The sequence below is a fragment of the Lissotriton helveticus genome, chromosome 6 (assembly GCF_964261635.1).
Source record: "Lissotriton helveticus chromosome 6, aLisHel1.1, whole genome shotgun sequence".
Taxonomy (NCBI): Eukaryota; Metazoa; Chordata; class Amphibia; order Caudata; family Salamandridae; genus Lissotriton; species Lissotriton helveticus.
The window spans coordinates 1,933,948,524-1,933,967,632 of record NC_136067.1 but is presented as its reverse complement, the minus strand read 5'-3'; the positions used below and the strand labels follow the sequence as shown (position 1 = coordinate 1,933,967,632).

The window sequence follows — 19,109 nt, the reverse complement described above, 5'->3', positions numbered from 1 at the left end:
ATTGCCTGACCAAGTCATCTCAGAGCACGCCTGGCGTGTCCGTCCATATTACTCTAACGAAGCCCTTTGAACTAGCAAGACCATGGGCGACCAATTATCTGCTGTTTATTTCTTCCTCTGGGTTTTGAATGTTCCTGACTGCACAATTAAAGAAATGTTAATGAAGAGAGACAAGGGCATGTCTATTAGGAGCAGGTGTCTGCTGACGAGAGCCGTAAAATGACACATACACATGCAATTTGGTCCAGGTTATTGGCATCTACTTTAAAGATAAACAGTCACAATTTTTGTAATTGTATAGTTCGGACTGCTATGGTGTGCGCTCCTAGAATCGCAGAATCCTAGAATTAAGATATGAAGAGCACTTGCTTGGTCCCATTCCAGGTTTCATGAAGGGGAGTACCGTAGGTATTTTGGAGTATGGAGGTCTCCAACTCCTAAGTAGCAGTAAGGAGGGCTATTGGGTGGATCTCCTGTACAGGGTCTACCTGTGGGTGCCTCATCTGTGGTCAGCCTCTGGGCCTTTGGACCTGCCATTTCTACCTGCCCCTGCTAACAGCTGGTTATCAGTCATCTTTGCCATTAGAATCCCCCCACACACAGATTTACATGCATAAATACACACATGCATGTGTGCACATATCAATGAAGTGTATATTTACTATTCTAACCTAAAAAAACACTATATATACACTGAGGACTAGTCCTCATTTTGCAGTGGTACTCCTACAAATTGCGTTTATCTCGTGAATGTTTACCAACCAACACCATGAAGCCCACACTGGTTCCCATAATGCGTGGTGTACTTGCCTCCCCACCACGCTCACAGACCGCATTATCAACATTCTAATCACAACATCTTCTGCTCTCAGATACTGCTTATGCACCAACCATACATTTACTCCTTATCATATAACACTCAATTTAATGCAAAGACCCATTACTTAACTTTGGCAGCCATTTTTACTAGCTATACATGTGGGACATTTTTTGTGTGGCCAGGCCAGTATGCTTCTGCATGTTGACACATCTGATGTACACATTGCTGATGACAAAATACATACCTGATTAGTATGCCTATGATTGACTGTCCCGGGTCTGTATTGGATTGCATCTTGTGTCATAGGAAGCGATTCTCAGGCAGAGATGCACTCAATAGGAACTTAGAACAAGAAAAGATTATTACTATTTAACAAACAACACACAAAAATAAAGAGTTGTAAAATGATTTCCATCTGTTAGCATGTACTACGTGTCTAAAAAGACTTAGTTTTCCTATCCTAGTTATCCAACCTCAAACCTGCATTCCTCTGCTACATTTGACATAATAGCCTTCAGATCCCCTCAGGCATTGGAAGTCAAACAAGGTTCATTTGCTGTATGGTAGATCCCAAAAAAGGTTGACCTACTCCAGAGAGCAACCTCATATTTTACATTTATTTCGTTGGGACCATTGCCCAAGAAAACTTCTCAATTGTTGTTAAACTATCAGTGTACGCGGAGACGGTCTACCTCTCAGTAAGGTACCGTGCCAGAGGAAGAACGCTATTGTGCTGATTCCCTAGATTACACGTATTAAACCTCAAAAGCAGCTTATGCCTTAGAGTCATTGTAATAGGATTAGTTTCCCAAAGAGCATAACGCGTCAAAGACGTCCATCGGGCTCCATTAATGACACCGTATTAAGGGACTTCACTACTTCCATAGAGAAAGTGATGGCTCCTCCCCCCTGTCTAGTCTTAAGAAGCAGGGAAGGGACAGGTAAGTCCCTGCTCAGATTAAATTCCAGCGCAGCTCATGATAAAGCTGCCCTGGCCAGTTAATTGGCTCAAATAAGGCCAGGACAGCAGCCTCTGCTTATGTGAGTTGGCAAACTTCATACCATGAATGCCACTTAGCAGGCATGGTTAGGGGTCTCTGGCATTCAAGAAATAGCTAAGGAAATTGAATTGAATTTTCACAGGAGTCTTGAAATTATATCTCTTTAACTGTGTATCCTGTGCAGAAAGATCTTGAGGTAAATCTCACAGCTGTGTAATTGACCAGATTGAGGAAGTTGTCCTCTTCACTCTGGGATGTTGCTACAGAACTGAAATTTTTATTGGCAGCAATGGATGTGAATGCTTCCTCACTTGGATATTGCCATTAAAAGCTCTATTTGAATGAATGCAGCACTGACTCCTGACTTTAGCCCTTGCTGGGCTTCACAGCAGGCTTTATAAGTAGCAGCAATGAGAGAGGGGGATGCTGTCCGCATCAGGATGTTACAGGAAGTCTGTTGAAAGCTTGGATCGAATGCATGGTCTGCTGCACTTTGACATCACCCAGGAAGTGCATCAGTACCAGAGGCAAGGGAAGGCCTACCCTGCTTCCAGTAACTGCATAAAGAGCTAATAACATAGGGCCTGATTTAGAAAATGTCAGACAGGTTACTCTGTCACAACAATGACAGGTAGCCCCTCTTTGGAAATCTATACCCCATAGGAAATAATGGCATTTATAATTTTGGCAGACAGGATATCCGTCATCCATGTGACAGAGTAACCCATCGCCGAAACCTAAATCAGGCCCATAATTACATGTGTCGTTGCAGACTAAGTCTAGGCACATTTCCGGTTCAGTTGAACTGGATGGCGATGCTCCTATACCATGTGAGCCGATTGCAGACACTTCCTCTTCATCTAATTAACTGGAAACATGTGAGGCTGGTCCATGGAGCAACAAGTGTGGTTTGGAGGTTTGGAATGGTAAATCCAATATGTTGTGGGGTATAGAGACAAAACATACCTTTCCAGAAGCAGATTGGGCGTAGATGCTGGCTGCTAACTCACCTGGTGCAGGTGTGCCCTCACCTTTGTAGTGTCCTACTGGACAAGTTCTAGTGTCCCAGCATGTACCAGTTTACCAGCCTCTCAAACCCATCCAACACAGGTTCCACTGGTGAGGTGACCAAGCCAATAAAAGGACTCGAGTGCACGCGCCAGTTCAGTAACCATACACACTGTGTCTGTGTAATTATTTACTAGGTATGTGGGCCTAGAACCGATGACTTTACACTAGTTGGGACACTGCCATTCATTTCATCCCTGACTAAGTACAAATGGAAGAAGAGATGAATGAGTCACGGATTACAGTCCGAAGAATAACACATATTGCTCAATTTCATGACTATACGCCCACACACACATTCTTTCTTTAGACATTTTACCTCACAGTCCAATGAACACCCCCACTAGGAAGATAGACATGTAAGCACTTGTATCTGTCTCTTATTAATTCAGTGTTACTAGTTGGGTCTGTCAGTTTATCTTACTCCCAGACCTATCCCTATGAACCCTTGCAGAGTTGTAGATTTAATCTAGCGTGACAGACAAATAATTATACAAATAGTACTATTTCATTCTGAATCAGTATATGAAAAATATTCTCTTGTCATAGGACAGTGAGGTGGTCCCAGTAAAATAAATGAATCAAGAAGCAGAATTGCTAGGATGGCATGGTAGAAACATATATGCGTATCAAGAGAGAGAGAGAGGACTAGAAAGCTAGTCCATATCCCCAGGGATTTATGTTATCAACAAGGACTAGCTAAATGTGACCGTGTTATTGGACTCTTGACTGTATTATCAGCAGGCACCCATTGGGTGTATTTATAAAGCCCTCACCCACCAACCTGGTTGGTGGCATGCTTCATCATCGGGCCCACCCAGTGACACCTAGCGTGTCCCGGGTGAGCTTCGACGCCTGATTACAGCGGAGCAGGTATGTTACTGAAAGTGCAGTGTGGTGAATTGTGAAGTGAAGTTAAAACGGCTAAAGCGGTGGTCCCAGTACCCGAGGATAAATTACATTTTTATACCTGAGCCTCTGTTAGCGGTTAAAAACAAGGCAGGTGGACGTTGTGGTGGTGAAATTAAGACCTCCTACATCCAGTTGTGGTCGACATGTTTCAGCCAGTGCCTTTAGTAATGCTGGCTTTCCTCAGGACCGTAGATAGTGCAAGTGCAGGTTAAAAACAATTAAGTGAGTGTAATCAGACTGTGTCGCACTCACTTTATGGGAGAAACATAAATATATAAGTTATTACTAGGGGCGGCAGCTCTTGGATCATAATCTAGACAATAAAAACACGAGTGCAAGCCGAGGTAGATTAAAGGGCAATATTACGTCTCGTGTTGTTGAGCAAGATGCAGCTTGCTCCCTGCTGACCGTGCCATGGGTGTGAGACCCTGAGGTATTCGCAAAGAGATATTGCTTCCTGCATTTCTAAGCCAACGAGATGAAAGAAGGTGCCTCGGTTTGTCCAGGGGGCTGGGGGTAGGCGGGCGGGGGGAGTTGAGTTGTTAAATAAAGACAGCGCCGCCCTAGTGTCTCTGATTTTCAACTGCAGTCTAGACGACTGACACATTAACTCTGTTGAAGAAGTGGTGAAAGAAGGGAGACACAAGTTGGCTCTCCTTTCTACACATAACTAACCATATGAACTCGCCCAGGAAGCTCTAAAGACTCCAGCACTCTGAGAGGAGTCATGGGCCAGCCTGAACTTGGCATAGAAAGAGGAAAGTGTGTGTGTATGGGTCTCAGAAAGAAGAAGTTTCACAGCATGAACCATCACTATACCCACATTTAGGTTGCCCCCACACTATGTTGCATGCACTATACTTGTCACATGACAATAATATTGCATATACCACATCGGCCTAACCACTACATCCTGTGATAAGTCTAGGTAAATAGACGTGGAGGTCACTCATCCTGCTACTTATCCTGCACCCGAGCCGCAACCTTGTTGCGGAGAATTGTTGCTGCCTCCGGTAGTGCGCTCCCGAGACTTCTCCCAGCTGTAACGCCGGAGAAATATCCTCGTTCAACCTTTGGCCCCAAGCAGACATGGAACCGGGGCTTTGCGTGAGTGGGACGGCCGGCCTCTGACGTGGCCACAGTGGCCATCTGCTGCAGGGTGGAGACTGCCTGCCGGAACGTGTTGATTGAATTCATCACCTTCGCCACGATTATCCGGCTGCCTTAGCGGGTCGAGTGCTTGCATTACACCGTGAACCCGAGTGCCCGTCTTTGACTTTTTTCTGCCCGTGTGCCGCTTGGACATTCTTTCTTTCTCCCTATGCTGTTGTGGGAGACATTTTGGGCATCACGTGAGCTATGTCGGGGCGCTGAGGACTCTCGTTGGCGATGGCCGTCCTGGCACATGTCGAGTCTGCTTCCATGCTACTGTAGGCAACGCAATGGAGCCATTCACTCCTTTGGTCGCGGCTCGACTGTTTGTTTGTGTGCGGCAAGACGGTGACCGGCTGGACGCTCTGGAGAGTAACGTCCTGTCTGCTGAATCATGGCCGGCCGGAGAGCCACCTGTGAGAATGAGTACTGCGGCTCGTGCCTGCGAGGCAACGCCAGGGATCGAGGATGTTATGGCTGCTCTTGATGCCCTGCGTGTCGCCCTGGAATACACCGCTTGCGACCTGGGGAGAAAATTAGACGCCATGACTCGCGCTGCGGGACGCACTGTACGGGATTGTTTCCGAGTGCAGGGCACTGGGCCACACCTTGCACCCGAGCGAAGGGAATTGATTGCTCCGACGGACATGGCAATGTTGAAGTGCCGGGACTGCCCCATAGCCACTGGTCTGCTTACTACTGGTAAGGGGGCGCCCGGAGATTTTGGACCTGCACCGTGGGTGGAGAGTCGGCTCCAAATGCTGCTTCTGGTGTTCCAGCTGTGGACCGATGGGGTGACCCTACCTCTTCTTCCGGACTCGATATTGCGAAGCCAGATACCATGCACTGGGGACTTACGGTTCTACGTGGAACTTTCCCACATTGACTTTGCCTGTACATTGTTGCTTCCCACTGGCTTCCAGAGGCAGTCCAACGGATTACCCTGGTCACAATGGTCTCCCAAACTACCTAAGATGGCGGCTGGCCAGCTGAACTCACCATGTCCGATTGATCGCACGGGCCAGGGCTGAGGATGTCTCGGTGCTTTCTGGTGATTGCTGGCTGGTGACAAAGTGGGAAACGCATTATAATGTGTATACTGTGTAGAGTCCTGTGGTACTGTATCACTTGCTTTATCGAATGTTCATTGGTTATTAATCCTGAGTTTGATGACTACCGGGGGGGGGGGGAGGTCTGAAGTTTGCCTGCGGGAGAAATCGAGAGCCTTTCCGATAGCCCACCTCTATGCTTCCCTTTTCCCATTACCTTTTCTGCTCTCTGTCGGTTTCACATTGTGGGGCTCGGGGGGGTCGGTGGCTGGGAGCTCGTATAGCGCTCTTTTCTCCTCCTCCGCTTTTCTACTTCTTTTCTTGTTATATTTCGGATCCTTATTTTCCTCTCTATTCTTTCTCCTCTTTCTTCTATATTTCGGGTTTAGTTACTGGGCGACAGGCACGCTGCTAGGGGGGTAGGCCGTAGCCATCTACAGGGGGGTTGGGGGTTGGGGTTTATTATTTTTCTTTTTTGTGTTTCTATGGCCTTTTTCCTTCGCTCTTTTGGTTTACCTTTTTCTTTCTTCCTTTCTTCGGATGTGGGATCGGTCTATTGGATAATTCCCTGAGTTTTCATTGATTTGTTGTGATTCATGCCTTAACTGTTGCTGCATTATTGGTGTACTTGGGCGGGCGTCTATTCGGTGCTCGTAATATTTGAATGCACGTATATCCTGATTCTCTGCTATGTGACCCATACCTTCTTTGTGGTCGTCTCAATATGCGGAACTTTTGGTTTGGTGCGTCCGATGTATGACTATATCTTACGGTTAGGCACCCGATACCCACGTCTCTTTACGTTATATTGCAGCTTTTACGTTATTGATGTCATCCTGAATTAATGGTAAAATTGAACCTCACTTATCCGGAAATGTGAACGATGTATGCCATGTTAATATGCCTTTCGATATGCTGCCGTGCCCCCGGGATGTTCGGCTAAATAGCGGTGTACACTTCTATATAAATAAAGGTTTTCAAAAAAAATAAATAAATAAATAGACGTGGAGGTAAGAACAGTAATGACATACTTACCAGGACAATGCCATGGCAGTCAGTGCAGCCCATGCTGTATTATTATAGATCTATACGATCATCTGCGATACAGTGTCATAAAACCAGTGATGTGACTTATTCCGCCATACGGTGGTCGGGTCCAGAAACTTTCTTCAAGAAAAAATTAAGGTTTACTTTTGGGCACCAGACAGAGCCAGTATGGCTAACGACAGCTGTAAGCCCTTAATGCCCCACTATATGCCACTCAGTTTTAGATTCTTTTTCCACCAATGGGTTTAGAAGTAAAGCGATATTTTTTAATTGAATAACAAATTCTGGAACGTCAGAAGTTTGCAGAGATCAAAATTTGAAGGCGGTAAAAGTAGCACTGATAGCAATCCCTTCGAACAAAGGGCAAAGAGTGTGTTTTTGAGGGCTGAAAGGTGAAAAACTAGCATGACATGTAAGTAAATAGGTTATTATTAACCAGGAAGTTAGTTGATCTCTAAACAGCAGACATCACAAGAACTATGTCATCATTAGCCATCACCTATTGGTCACCCAGAAGCGAGCAACAAAAATGCATCAGGAACTATACTCATGCCTCTTTCTAATGAAAGAATTATATATGTGTATAAAAGTTTATCTGCCCTGACTTTAGGGACAGTGCCAATCTCTTTGACATGTCTATCAGCATTGTGCCCGTTCCATTGTCTATCTATTCGCACTGTTATCAGCCAGATCACTTCCATCGGAGATGTACATGACATTTGTAGGCCCCAAAAGGCATAGACAACAATTCTGTGTTGATATTTGTACTTTTAGACTTGATCTGATGAGTTATGCTACTGCAGATCAACCATGACACTGATCAATTCTTGAAGAAAGTGTTAGCTCTTACATTTCCCGAGTTTTCCAAGTAGTTCATGCATCTTAGCTGCATATGTTACCTGGCATAAGGTCTCTACCACATGGGAGTGGGAAGTGTTCGGTCCAGAATTATCTGGGTGTACAATGCCCGCGTTAACTAAAGTGAGCACTGCGAATTGTGATATGAAGAGAAGAAACCAGTCCATGTCTAGAGGGGAAACAACCTTTACAACACAACTTTTACAATGCACTACCATTACAACAAAACTTTTACAACGCAACATCCATTACATGGCATGCCTTTCACTACATAGTACCCTTATACTATCCAACACTTACCCTACTGTTGCACCCCCTGGAGTTAGAATAGTAATTTTTACCCCTACGCTATCCAACACTTATCCTACTGTTGCACCCCCCTGGAGTTAGAATAGTAATTTTTATCCCTACCCTATCCAATACTTACCATACATGCAATGTAATGTTATGCGTTGTAATGGTATGCATTGTAAAGGTAGTATGAGTGGTAATGGAATGCATTGGAAAGGTAGTTTTTAAAAATGTGTTGTAATGGAATGCGTTGTAATGGATGTTGCGTTGTAAAAAATGCGTTGTAAAGGTATGCGTTGTAAAAGTATGCGTTGTAACGTCATACATCCGTCTAGAGAGCCTGTTTATGGCTTTGAAGAAAGGTTGGTGGAGCCAAGCCTCTGCCCCACCTGAAGCTTCCTCTTCCTGTTGAAGTAAGAGGCACCGCCTGCACTGGGAAACCATAGCTACTACTCAACAGTGCCATGAAATGTACTAAGAGCTATGTATGAGCATGTACGGTGTGCATGTGCACACACGTTTATTCCTCTATATTTAGTATAAACGGATAACCTGACGTGCGTCACATAGTGCTGTTAGATTCTATTCTATGCGCCTCCTGTAGCGTTCTTTTGACATACTCCAGTATTCTTTCTATGTTACATTTATATTAAGTCAGACCAGAGGTAGTCTGGAGGTTAAACGCTCCTTGGGGGGTAGCCTGGTCCTAAAAAGAGTTTAATCACCACTGGAGTTACCGATTTGGCATTGATTCTGGTAGAACGTGAATTGACATGTATTGGCTGGTCTATCTCTTTTTTCTGTCCACTTGCAGCTTCTGTTTTATGTTCTATATTGAAAATAATAAAATTATTTTTCTAAAACGCCCAAAGGGATGAACAGACATTGTGGCATGCACAATTTAAAGGATAGCAGCCCTATGCGAGGGCCTTTTATCTTCATCTGATAAAATAAAATCTAGTGGCTATAGCTGCTCATTTTGAAAGCTGAACATGCTTGAGTAGGATACTGGATTCTCAGACTACAGGAGAGGAAGGCTTCACTCTTGGTATAAGCTGTGGCTGAGATGCCCAGAGTCAAAACAGTGTAGCGCCCAGAAGTAAACCAAGAACTATGAGCAATCCTTAGCTTATCCTTCGTAGCCTGGCTCAAGCAGCACCGTCTTCCTCAGAGAACATTGTGAGTTTGGTGCATGAACAGCAACACTAGAGCCAAGAACTAAACACATCTAAACTTCTAAAACCATTTATAAAGAATAAAAATACTTTCATGATTGTTATGACTCCAAAACGAGCAACTCGAATGCAGGTATCAGGAGCTATTCGTAAACCATATTCAGATGGCAGTTGCATTAACACGAGTGTGGACGAGGAAAATTAAACACCTCCATGTTCTAGCTGTGCTTGTCCAAAACCACTGCCAGGGTCCAGCAGTGCATTCGCCTTTGGTCCCAAAACAAAGCAATGCCTGTAGTTTTACAAAATATTTTTTTTAAATAGTGCCCATTAAACCACACAGTTTCACTCCCTTGCTGCTGATGTCTTTGCTTGAAATGTAACCAATGCTAATTGTCCAAAACTGTAAACAGGTTCTCCAAACACCAGTCTTGGGTCCTCGGTTACAGGGATTTCCCACAACCTCTTTCCTGCTTCAAAAGACCTTGACTCTAAGGGGCAGCTCCTTGGGCATCAGGCCAGAGGTTCAGGTGAGACCAGCACTACCCCTGATTGTGCACAGCCAACAGTCCATTTACCACTGATCTTGCAAATTTTAATTCCAAGGCATACAAGGTATAATCACCTATGGGGATAGGGGTGCGAGGACTGAGAACGGTCTGTGGAACCAGCATCTCAGCCAACTTACACAACTTAAAGGTATCCCAAACCCATGCTTTATATACCAGATGTAACGTAGTGGTGTAACATTAGCCCCCGCGATGCCCGGGGTCCCACCGAGCTCCCGGTGCGCAGGGGCCCCCCGAGCTCCAGGTGATGGCATCTGGCACTGTGCACGGGCAGCTGGTCTCTGGCCTGAGTGCTCCTGACTGGGTTGTAAGAGGTCTCCTTGTACTTCGAAGGGGGACACCCTCAAGTATAGTTACGCACTTTATTCTAACATATAGCATGTATAGTACTGTCTAACAACGGAAAACTGGAAATTTGAATTTCACAATGCACTTTCCCCTACTCCCTTTTAACAAAATTGAGAATATATGATCTTGTTTGTCGATCCATGTATTTCCATTGTCTCTTAACTGTTGGTATATGTTGCTTGTTTTGTATTGTATTATGTTTTATTTTATTGTTTTCTTGAAGATTATATGCATTGCTTATATGGTTGTATATTACACCCGAATAAAAGCGTATGAAACTTGGTACGCCACTGATGTAGAGTGTTGGTAGGGAACATGGCCAAACTCATGCTTTTTTTGTGTAGGGAAAGACCCTTACCCACTTCATTACTGGCTTGACTCAACATTGGGTCTCTTCCTTGCATATTAAATACCAGAATGGACTCACCATTAGTGGCTTCCCAAGTATTCCTTTATTTTGAGGGCAACTGGTAGGGTTAAAAATAAGATATAATGGATGCTAATGGATATATTTATCTAAGCATCTTGTGTGTTGATATGTTTCAGCTGTCCAATCCAAGGCCACCAAGGTTCCATGGCTTTCATTAGGAATGATAATTAATTAGCCCTACCAGTGTATAGTGTCTCTCCTTGCCCTAACACACTGTTATGTGAATAGGACAATGGTAAATTCATACCATTATGGTTTTCTTAGCCGGAATGATATAAACATATAATCATGACCTGAGCCTGAACATACACGGCCTCATAGGAGTATGGGTGCATGCCCGTATAGTCAAAGAGTCATCAAAGGTGCTTGAACCAAGAGTCTGACAGTGGAACCCTCAAAACCACAGGACCTGAACTGCTTTCCCTCTAATATTTTGACCCTTCTATTTTTCTTGGGGTTTGTGTGCACACAGAAATGCACCCACCATCACAATGCAAATCCAAATGGGATCTTAACAATTTAAAGCAAAAGCACAGGTGCACCACACATAATTTCTCCTTGTATATAGGATTATCAATTTAGCTTTTTGGCTAAAAAATACATTTTTAATTGTATGTATTATATGCTTTGTATGTGTTTGTTGGTCTTTGTTTATTGCTGTATATATATTTGTTTTTTTAAATTAACAGCCCTGAAGAAGTCCTTCAGTAGGACAAAACGTGTCAGCTGTATCACTGTGAAATAAATGACACCTATGACCACGTTTAAAGAAAAAAAAAGAACATTGGAATAAAAAGAAATCTTAAATAATATTTGCATTGTATACCGATTATACTTCTGTTTTCTTAAATTTTGCTAAATTATGTGTGGTGCACCTGTGCTTTTACTGTAAGTCATCAAAGGTGCCATTCTGTAACCAAACAATGCAGTGCCCCGTCTCCTTCATTGTCAGTTTATGGGGGTGCGCCTCTTCTCTCCAATTTGTGGATCTCCAAGAGGTCCGTTCCCCTGACACTGAGAGTAGCTTTTCAGCTATAGCAATTAAAGTTGAAGCAACCGTCACACCCCTCATTCTTCCAGCAGATTGGATGGAATTCTTCCAAAGTAGTCAACATATGTTTTCTCAGTTCCAGGCAGCATTGTGATTAGATAATGGTGGTTCGCAGGATTCCTAAGAGTAACCTAACAGTTGGTGAAGCTGCCAAAGCAACTCGTATTTAAATTCCCGCTTCTCCTCCTCTCATACTTTTCAGTGCTGTGATTTATTTCCGAAGTGTCTACCTCTTTTTGCCAAGTTTCTCATTCTCTTTGCTAGACCCTTTTAAGTCCACCACCCCTTCTGGCCCATATTACACCAAAGTAAAAGATGTGTGAATAGTGAATCAGCTGTATGATCTGATTTGAGGCCTGAACAGTTTACGCAAACTTATTGCTGACTCACACAGAAGTAAAATACACCTTAAACAGACACACCTGACCCATGATTTAGGGGAAGGGACATGTCAGGAACAGTCTGGAGGTAAAAAAAAACTATGATCCAGGTTTGCAAAATCAGTGGTTGGGGAATTAACATTTGAATACCCATTACATCTCACTCAAGGAGAGTTCTACTCTAGATGGGAGGTTGTTAGTGGAAGCCTATTCTTTCCATAATGTTCTTCCTTAAACCCCGCATTATAAAAGAAGTGGATAGAGATCAATTGTAGGGATTCTGTTTAGGTATATCTAATTTTTGCCCACTCTTGTGTCAAGAGTATGATCAGTTCAAAGGAGATTACCAGTAGCTTGGCATGAGGGTCACACTAATCTTGGTGTTCAGTTATACTTCAGTGTGTGTGTGTGAGAGAGAGAGAGAGATATCTCAAGTATTGATGTTGTGTTTTTTAACAATGTATAGCATTGTTTTGCTGCACCTAAAGGTAAGTATGTTTAAATGAGTTTAGAGCTCTATGTTAGCCAAGTTAAGATTTACTTTACTGCTCTGACACTATGTTTAACCGAAATTGAGAGTTACCATCCTAGAAGAATAATCCTAATCCTAAATTTCCTAAAATAATGTGTAGATGTTTTGTTTACATATTAAACACTTTGGGTGACATGGATGAACCTGAAGTAACCAAGAACTGATTAGTGTGGGTTATGTTATTTAGTTTATTTTTGGTTACTTGGGGTGTCCTGTCCATCAGAAGAGAGAAAGGATCATTTTGTTCCCTTCTGATATTCTTACTACATTTGTTAGATGATGCAATATTATTTGTGGACTATGATGATGTCAAAGGTTTGATACAGATTTAAGAGAAGAGTTAGGTAGCTTAGAACCTTGTCCTCTTTCAAGAGGAGAGTGTTTGTAATATGATTGCCCTCAGTAAAGGAGTTTGTAGCATCCATAGAGTCTGACAGCTGATGGAAGAGCATAAGATAAAATATGATGTTGTTTATTGCTAAGCAATAGCGAGGGCTCATTTTTATTTTGTAAAATGAACTGTCTTTGAGCTTCATCCTTCTTAACAAACACTTCTGAAAGACTTTCCATTATTGCTCTTGGTGATGTCTTCACACAAAGACCTGTTCACACAGGTACATTTACATATGAGTAAATATACATGTGTACATTTCCTATCACACTTTATAGTAAATGTACTACTTATGACTGTTCACCATTTACAATTGTAAATGTTCTTTAAAGTGTTGACGTGCAGATCTCCACCCCATGAATTCAGGGGGTGAAGCCAAATTTAAGTGTAAAGTTACTACTAGTAACTTCTCACACATAGGCAGAGATCTCTACCGCCAAGGGGGGTCGGGGGGGGGGGGGCAATCTCCATAAGGAACAGTCTAGGACAAAGTTTATTAAACTTTTTTTTTTTAAGTAGACAATCATTATATATTAAATATTAATTTAAAATAATTTTAGACATTTTAAACATAGAACAAAATTAAAAATGCTACAGCAGTATTAACTTAATTTTGACTAATTTAAATATATTCAGTTAAATTGAAATTATTCTTTAAAAATATATTTAACAAAATCCTACCTTAAGTGAAAAGTTTATAATTATTTATGTATTGAAAATTGTCAGTTATGTTTATAATTAATTTAAATTAGCTTAATTAATTTAAAATAGTTATTTTTATTTTTGAATTAAAGAATATTACAAGACTTTATAGTGAAATAAAATTTATTTTTTTATTTAGATACTATTCTTTAGCATTAAATATCCATATATTTTTAAACAGTCAAAATAAATAAATTATTTTTAACATTATTTCCCATGCATCCTTTATTTTCAATAGGAGTGTGTTGCAGTACCAATGGTAGGCAGTGTGCGGTAATACGTATTGCCTCTTTTTCATACACTCCCCTCTACTCCTTTCATATTCATGACTAAAACATAGGCCTACTTGTGCCGAGATCTACGTCCGTAAAAATAGGAGAGGTGAAGGAGCAAGCCTCTGCTACTCATTGTACTGTTGTAGCAACTACTAAAAGTACTTCGTCAGAACAGGTCTCTTGTAAAGGCTGTGAAGGGGAGAGTAAAGTTGTATCTGAATCAAGTAGTTACATTGGCATCAATCCAGAGTGCACCACAAGTCCAAATGCGTGGGACTTTCTGCATGGGGCTGGGAAGTGGTATGATGCCGAAAATATGAGGAGTTTGTGTTTGACACTAAAAATAATATTTGAACAAAATTAAACTGTGTTTATTTGAACAAAATTAAACTAACTGTGTTTCTATCTCTCTCTCTCTCTCTCTGTTCCATTCATCATCCCCTTTTTTCTTTGTCTGTTTCTATTTGTCTCGCTCTCTTGCTGCCTCGGTTTCTTTATTCCTTCCTTCCTTTTCCTGTTTCCTTTCCTTCTCTCTTCCTCTTTCATTCTCTCTCACTCCTCCTCCTATCTCTGCGTTCTCTCTCTTTCACCCCGTCTTTCTCTCTATCCTCTTTCCCATATATCCTTCTCTCTCCTGTTTCGTTTTTCTCTTTTTTTCTCTTTTTGTATTGTCCTTCTCTGGTCTATTTTTATTTATTTGTCTCTTTCTCCTACCTTCTGTGAGCCTCCCGTTCTCTCTTTGTTTCTGTTTTTCTCCTTCTCTTCTCTCTTTCTCTTTCTCTCTTTGTTTCTGTGTTTTCTTCTTCTCTGCTCTTCTCTCTCCGCCACCTTTGTTCTCTCTCTGTCTACTATTTTACCAGGAACGGCTGCTTCTGTCGATCCTACCGAAGCACATCGCAGACGAGATGTTAAATGACATGAAAAAAGATCAGCAGCAGAAAGAACTCCAGCAGTTCAACACCATGTACATGTACCGGCATGAGAATGTCAGGTAGGACATTCCTAGGTACATTACCAACCCAGCAGTCCAAAAGTAATGTCAAAGCCAATAGGTCTTGGTTTGGCTACTAGCATGTTGGCTTTGCCAGTGCTTGTTTTGTGTTATAATTTTTGTAAAACTTTATTGTCGGGGGAGCAGCTGGTCCCTGACTTTAACTATAAAAAACAAATCGTTCCTAAAAGCATAAAAAAATATTGATCCCAAAAACAGACTGCCATACTTTGTGTGTGGATGTGCTGATTGTGAAAACACAGAAGGCTTTCACTCACAGAGAAGTTAGCCAATGGCTGAAGTGGTCTGGCCACTTTTCCCACGTGCTATATGTTTTGGTGGGCAGAAGAAAAATGTGAATGACACGGCAAAAAACTAATGGTTGGAGAGGGATGGCTGAAAGCCCATAAAAAAGGAATAAAACTGTATAAATAAAATTATGTATAATTGTTGTTTATTTTATTAAAGTCAGAAGATCTTGGCTAACTCCAGGTATAAATGGTATTATGTGAAAGCAGAGTTTACAGAAACCCAATAGAGATGAGGTAGCTGGTAACAGGAAGATACTGTCCTTCCCTTGCTACATAGCTAGGTCTTGTAGTCAAGAGGAAATCGGATTTGCTGATAACAAGGTCCTCCCTGGCAGGTATCTCACCATCGTCTGTGCCACATATTTGGGTCCGGACCTCTTCCGACATATATACACTGGGGACAGTTATTAAAGGTGGCTCTTGATACTGCAGGACACCAGTGAAAATTCCTCTGTCAGACAGAAACCCAGTATCACCCTTTTTTTTAATTTCAGTATTTTTTTATTGAAAGAAAGTTTATATATACAAGTTACAGAAATACGAGAGGCAGAGAAACCGGGTATCATCCAGGTCGCAGCATCCGGAACTTGCTTATCTTTTAAATTGGAACTCTGAAATACATAAGAAAGGGAGTGTTCACATAGTGCAAAAGAGAATTGATTATCAAATTCTCAGTTATGTGGGTTATGGTACCCAGCCACACGTTTAACCAAAGGCCAACTCCGTTATAAGGTCATAGAACTTCGAGAGGACTTGCATTATCTTTGTAATGTAATGTACAGAATAGGGCATTTTATTCCTTATAATACATGGTCACACCATCACAGTTCCTGCAAACAACTTAAATCCTTGATTCTTGCCCTTTTATATGAAAGGGTTACTGTAATTGCAGAAATGAAGAATAAAAGTGGAATCTTTAGCGTGAAATCAGACACACCAAACGAGCAATTCGTAATTTGTTGCAAAAAAGTAATAGTCTGATTAATGTGAATCAGTTAAAAAAAACTCTTTAGCTCAGAATATGTAGAATCATGTAGAGAGATTCTATCATTCCTGTCAAGTCGTATAGCATGCAAAAAAAGCATGTTTATATAAATATCTCCTTTGTGCTGACCAGTTTTAATGTTAGAAAAACATATGAGAATAAAGAAAATCAATTTCTCGTTGCTTAAACTGTTGCTAGAACTATGCTCTGTGACCTGCCTTTCACCTTGCCTTCTGTGTCAGGCAGCAAGCATTACAACATCACAACAGAACAGTAATAACTTATTACAGTTGGGTAACTGCGTCATTCATTATTACAGGTGACTAGAGATGTTACAACTCAACTGAATACGGAAATTAGAGACCGGCTTTTATACAGGGATTGCAGGTTCCCGGGTATTATGAAGCTTATTCTAGTGTGAAATATATGATGACAATATAATTTAGTGCAAAAATTAAACTAAAGTAATCTGAGGAATTCCTTGTGCACTTTCACTGTACAGCCAGATAGCGATCCTATCTTCGTAACAGAAGAATGGTATACCATGATCATATGTCATAGGTTGAGTGTTGGATAATTAACCACAAATCACAGGGCCAAACACTGGATACTCAAAAGCACATCATCATGACATCATTAGTGCAATAACACCTGCAGTAAAGCAGAGTCTGAATTGTGTTTATTACAAGCATTGTCATGTGAGGGTTTGAGCAAAGCTAATGCAATGAACAATTGGCAAGCCTGTTAGGTGGCTGCTGTTGCAGCTCTGATCTAGGCACATGTTTTGCTAAAGCTTTGTCTTTAATATGTGCCATAGACGTCAGTGCCACTACAACATCTTTTTTAATCCTACCAAAGTGTTGAACTCACAGGCAGCTGAGGCAATGTCTAGGGGACTGCAAAATACTTGCAAAGCCCATGAAAAAGGCACCCTTGGGAAGACATAGAATAGAAAACTGCAAGCTCCTTTTTAGGTTTCGCCTGGCGTCCACTGCGCAGCAGTGTTCGCACAGGCCAAATCTTTTGTTAAGCAGTACGGGGCTTTGTCCCGCCTGTCTCTTCCATTGGCTAGCTCCATAAATGGAGGCTAGCCATTGGAAGAGAGATGCGTCAGTCATTGTGGGAGCAGATTCGTGGGCGTTCCGGTGATTTTTTCGCTCTCTGCCTCTTTTCGTACGTCATGCGGCAGTGGGCGGATGTTTTTTTTTTGTCTCGGCATGTTTTTGTCATTTTCAACGTGTGCTTTGCAGGGGTGAGCTGCGCGATTTCACTTTCCTTGATTTGCTAGCAGGTACACGGCATTTTGTACTACTATTTCAAATGTATTGACTTTGTATGTCTATCTCGTTTCCTGTCGTCTCCGTGTACCGTCCTCTGGGTGTACCGTCGTCTCTGTATCGTGTCCGTGGCTTGTTTTTGTCATCTGGGTATCCTGTGGTCTCGGTTTATTGTCGTGCGTGGCCCCCCTTCCCTCTGCCCGGAGCTCTCCTCCCCTCAGCTCTTCTCCGTCTCTTCTCCGTCCCGCTCTCGCTTCGCCTCCCTCCCCCCCTTCCCTCTGCCGCAGCTCTTCTCCGCCCGGTGCGCGATTTAATTTTTAAATAACAGGAGCCCGGTATGCTTTTTGCTCACGAGAGGCCCTGGCACTGCAGGCCAGTTGATCCACAGTTGCAGACTTGCAGTAGATGTCAGTTTTCTGTCCAAGCATCGTAGCGACATTCTTTAAGTTTTTTTTAACTCTGGCTGCGCTCTCGCTTCCCCTCGCTGTGCTTGCTTCCCCGCCCCCTGGCTGTGCTTGCTCCCCCGCCCCCTGGTTCCCCTGCCCCTGGCTGTGCTTGCTTCCCTGCCCCCTGGCTGTGCTTGCTTCCCTGCCCCCTGGCTGTGCTTGCTTCCCTGCCCCCTGGCTGTGCTTGCTTCCCTCGCTGTGCTTGCTTCCCTGGCCCCTCGCTGTGCTTGCTTCCCTGCCCCCTCGCTGTGCTTGCTTCCCTGCCCCCTCGCTGTGCTTGCTTCCCTGCCCCCTCGCTGTGCTTGCTTCCCTGCCCCCTCGCTGTGCTTGCTTCCCTGCCCCCTCGCTGCACTTGCTTCCCTGCCCCCTCGCTGTGCTTGCTTCCCTGCCCCCTCGCTGTGCTTGCTTCCCTGCCCCCTCGCTGTGCTTGCTCTCCTGGGTGTGTGTGTGGCTCTGGGTGGGTGTGTGTGGCTCTGGGTGGGTGTGTGTGGCTCTGTGTGTGTGTGTGGCTCTGGGTGTGTGTGTGGCTCTGGGTGTGTGTGTGTGTGTGTGTGTGGCTCTGGGTGTGTGTGGCTCTGGGTGTGTGTGGTTCTGGGTGTGTGTGTGTGTGTGTGTGTTGCTCTGGGTGTGTGTGTGGTTCTGGGTGTGTGTGTGGTTCTGGGTGTGTGTGTGTGGCTCTGGGTGTGTGTGTGGCTCTGGGTGTGTGTGTGTGTGTGGCTCTGGGTGTGTCTGTGTGTGTGTGGCTCTGGGTGTGTCTGTGTGTTTGTGGCTCTGGGTGTGTCTGTGTGTGTGTGGCTCTGGGTGTGTGTGTGTGGCTCTGGGTGTGTGTGTGTGTGGCTCTGGGTGTGTGTGTGTGTGGCTCTGGGTGTGTTAGTGTGGCTCTGGGTGTGTGTGTGTGGCTCTGGGTGTGTGTGTGTGGCTCTGGGTGTGTGTGTGTGGTTCTGGGTGTGTGTGTGTGTGTGGCTCTGGGTGTGTCTGTGTGTGTGGCTCTGGGTGTGTGTGTGTGTGGCTCTGGGTGTGTGTGTGTGTGGCTTTGGGTGTGTGTGTG

The 19,109-nt window shown here is 43.3% G+C and overlaps 1 protein-coding gene across 3 annotated transcripts in view; it reads left to right on the top strand.

The window, feature by feature from the left end:
• ADCY3 (adenylate cyclase 3) overlaps positions 1-19,109 on the top strand; it is a 519,000-nt gene that overhangs the window by 358,628 nt on the left and 141,263 nt on the right. For all 3 annotated transcript variants that reach the window (XM_078649931.1, XM_078649932.1, XM_078649930.1), the window contains one exon: positions 14,912-15,042. In XM_078649931.1, coding sequence (XP_078506057.1) covers positions 14,912-15,042 — 131 coding nt within the window. The remainder of the gene's footprint in view (positions 1-14,911; positions 15,043-19,109) is intronic.